The 3,554-nt window shown below is 46.5% G+C and overlaps 1 protein-coding gene across 1 annotated transcript; it reads right to left on the minus strand.

The window, feature by feature from the left end:
• LOC125768940 (cuticle protein 19-like) lies at positions 1-3,094 on the minus strand. The gene is made up of 3 exons (XM_049437282.1): positions 2,927-3,094; positions 1,203-1,382; positions 1-1,122 (listed from the first exon to the last, which is right to left on the minus strand). Exons 1-3 carry the CDS (start codon positions 2,936-2,938, stop codon positions 895-897), a joined length of 420 nt encoding a protein of 139 aa, XP_049293239.1. The 5' UTR covers positions 2,939-3,094; the 3' UTR covers positions 1-894.
• Between the last annotated feature and the right edge of the window lie 460 nt (positions 3,095-3,554).

The following is a 3,554-nucleotide window of genomic DNA, read 5'->3' on the forward strand; positions in this document are numbered from 1 at the left end:
TACATTTTGACTTCCTCTTTATTCGCTTTGATAACAGATAACAAAACAAACATAATAATTACATAAATACAAGTCAACATGAGTCTCACGAGATGGAAATGGGGCGGAGTGCAGTGTGATAACGGTATGAACTACTACGATGGATGGAACCATCGTTTGCAAACGCAGCAGCTGACTATCGCGTGCCAATCTCGTCCAACGGGGATAGGGAAAGCATGTGTCGAACCGGGCACGTACACGAGCCGTGTAACACACACGCAACAAGGGTCTTTTCACGGTTCCGCGATCCTCCCGGGCGAACGTGACCGGGGTGGCGATGGTTGGTTTGCGTAATCCAGGAAATGTACCGGGCCCCAGGAAGACAATCTTAGCGAACCGGTTCTCGAGCACCATGCTGACTATTTGCTGGACGGTTGCATTACGTAAGCTGTCCGGCACGTGGCTCACGGGGAAACTCATTCGTACAGTTTTCCGCTCCATCGATTGGAGGTTGAATTTTCATCTCAATTTGTTCCTTCTTCACATCTTGGCTGGCCTCTGGTCAGATGAATGCTGGCCCGCGCAAGGCCACACCGGTACACCATCTGACTTCCGTGGCAGAATTTGTTAATATCACAGTTGATTCGATGGATTTTGGTTGGAAAAGGGCTGCATCGGACGGTCGATGTCCGTGAATGTTTTCCCCGCGAGCGTTCACACAGATGTTTGGCCACTCCGCCACCGTTTGGCAAAAGGGTTCTCGTGGAAGATCCTAAGTCGTTTGCTGAAGTTTCAGTGGAGCGAGACGGAAGTGAGAACGTGAGAAGACTACTGGGCTACACATTGGTCCTAGGCACTAAGATGCCCTTTACGGGGCTGGGGCAGTTCGCGTTCCCTTTTAAAAAACGGGAGCCTTTAGTAGTGGCCACCCTGATGGTGGCTAACCGGAGCCGTCTTGTGTACCACCGCGTTGAAGCCCGAATGCTTGTCGGCGGTGTAGTCAACGGTGCGCACAGAACCGTCCGGTTCCACGAGCGAGTACTGACCCTTGACGACATCACCGTCGCGCGTTTCATGCTGCGACTTCACGTCACCGGTGTGGAAGTCGTTAACTCCGTACTTGAAAGCGTACTTCGGTGGAGCCTGTTGGTGAGACGAAACGAAGCGTTAGAGAAAGCGGTCCTCGGAGGATCTTGACTGGTCCTGGACATCCAGTCACTTACATAGTAGTCGACGTGCTCATCCTCATGATACTCGTGGTGTCCATGGCCGTCACCGAGCGAAATGCGCGCCACCTGTCCATACTGATGTCCGCCCTCCAGCTGATGCTCCGAACCGTAGTAGTCTCCGTATCCGCCGGGGAAGGCCGCGGCGAAGGCAACCAGCGATGCAAATACTACAAACTGCAATGGAGAAAGTGAAGAAAATCCATTAGATCGAAGCGGTGGAAAATTCGTTATCGCATCAACCCGGTGGGTCAGTTACGCAAGACTTGAAGGCACCGATAGAGGGGTCACTCGCTAGCGAGGACGGTAATCGATGGGTAATCATGCCTTATTTAGTGCCCCTGAGAAATCCAACCAGCGCTAAACGGTTGAGGATCGTAAACGATTGCCTATCTATCGCTTCATCTCTTCCGGCCAATCAACCCGCACACACCCGTCGCGGGTCACCGACCTTGCACCCACTGTGCTTTGAGAGAGAAAAAAAACTGGCCCCTTTACTATCAATTCATCTAAGGAGTAAGCAAACGATGGGTGGAAACATTCCACCCAACGGGAGAAAGGTTGTGCAGAACGTGTCACTCTCCCATGCCAGCGGTACATTGCACCGCGGCTCGTGTCGCATGTTATGCATTATGCAGTCTGAAGCTACTTTTTCCCGCGAAACCAGTAATTATGAAACGCGGAGAAGCCAACGGCCGGAACTGGTTCCAATTTACGCCTCGTTAGTACAGCCGAGCGGACAGCGTATGTGTTTGGGAAACGGAACCAAACCGGGAACGAAAACACAATCTCCCCCTTTGGTGACATCTTGGTGATGGTTTGGGTAAGCGGTTAGATATTTTTATTGCCACCCATGGTTAATGAGCGGATTCATCAAGACCATAACGAAAAACAAGGATAATTAGTGACTATTGATCCTTATTGAAGAGGTGTGTCCGACAATTATGCGTTCGCACGATATTAATGAGAAAAAGTGTAGTCATTCGACAGTTACACTTTGTTCAGAAGATACTATCCGGTTTTTCTAATACAAAATTGCTTTTCTTCGTTTTAATAACATGTTAAAAGATTTTATATGACATTTTGCAATAAAAATTGTTTTGACTTTATGTATAGCTATTATTCAAAATTCCTTTACATAATTAGTGAACAACAATACAACAAAAAGTTATCAGTTCAACGAAAATTTCGATCCTCTAATCGTAAAAAACATACCCACAAAAGTAATTCAAATATGTTTTAATTCAAATTAGTTTTAATTATTTCAATAGTACCCAAACCAAAAAACAAAACAAAAATACCATACGGCTGATATGATAGAAATCAAAGAACTGTTACTATCATGATTATGCTTTCAAAAAAGTTCTGCAACTGCTTATAATGCATGAATTATTGCTACATTCAATCCAAGTTTTTGGATAAAGAAGATAAATTATTCTATTTTTCATTAACTTTTCAACAATTCTAGTACACTCTGTTCTTCAAAACATAGGTGATTTAAATAATTCGTCCCTTTTAGATGAGATTTTCGTTTCTCAATTTTTCTTTCTCCTACTATGTTAAACCATCAAATCCGTAGCACTAAGCGCACTTAGAAGCACTATCAATTAGTTCACCCACTGTAACGTTACTGTCACTTAAACAAAACCATCTCACAGAAGTTTCCCAAAACAACTGGATTACGATTTTTGTTTTCACACAACCAGAACGTGCTTCTTTACCTTGAAGGCCATTTTGCTGCGTAAAATTGTACGAATTGCACTGAACTGCTCGAAATAGGAACTGGCGAAACGATAGCACACCTTGGGTAGGATGAGCTTTTCTCTGAATATTGTTCAACTGTACCGCACTGCACAACGGACGCTAGCTGACTGATGTTTGAACCATAAAATTTCACCCCCTTTATATAGCCCGAACTGGCAGTATAACCGGCCACCGCGGTACGGCAAAGAAAGCGAAAACTGTTCGGCGCGCAGTTTTCCACCCGGCCGCCCCACGAACACGCACTGCACGCGATCTCACGCGCCCGGCCACGAGAGGATGGGGGAAGAAGGGGAGTGGGGCGATCTTCGGGAAGAGATGGCAGCTTGGAAATCACTAAAAGCCCCAGCACTGGTACTGGTGGTTGTTTGTCGTAGCCTTTTTCTTTCTACTTCTCCATTGCTTAGTGTCATCGTAACATCGATGCTGGTGATGGAACGGGTTGGTGGCGGGTTGGGATGAAGGAAATCGGGTTCGGTCGCTGCTGTTCACTGCACGTGTGCAGGGAAATGAAGTGGAAGCTTCGATGCACAGGTGCATTTCGATCAAGCTGCATCTGCATTAGGTTCACGCGCCTTCAAACAGATT

The sequence above is a fragment of the Anopheles funestus genome, chromosome 3RL, assembly GCF_943734845.2.
Source record: "Anopheles funestus chromosome 3RL, idAnoFuneDA-416_04, whole genome shotgun sequence".
NCBI classification, from domain to species: Eukaryota; Metazoa; Arthropoda; class Insecta; order Diptera; family Culicidae; genus Anopheles; species Anopheles funestus.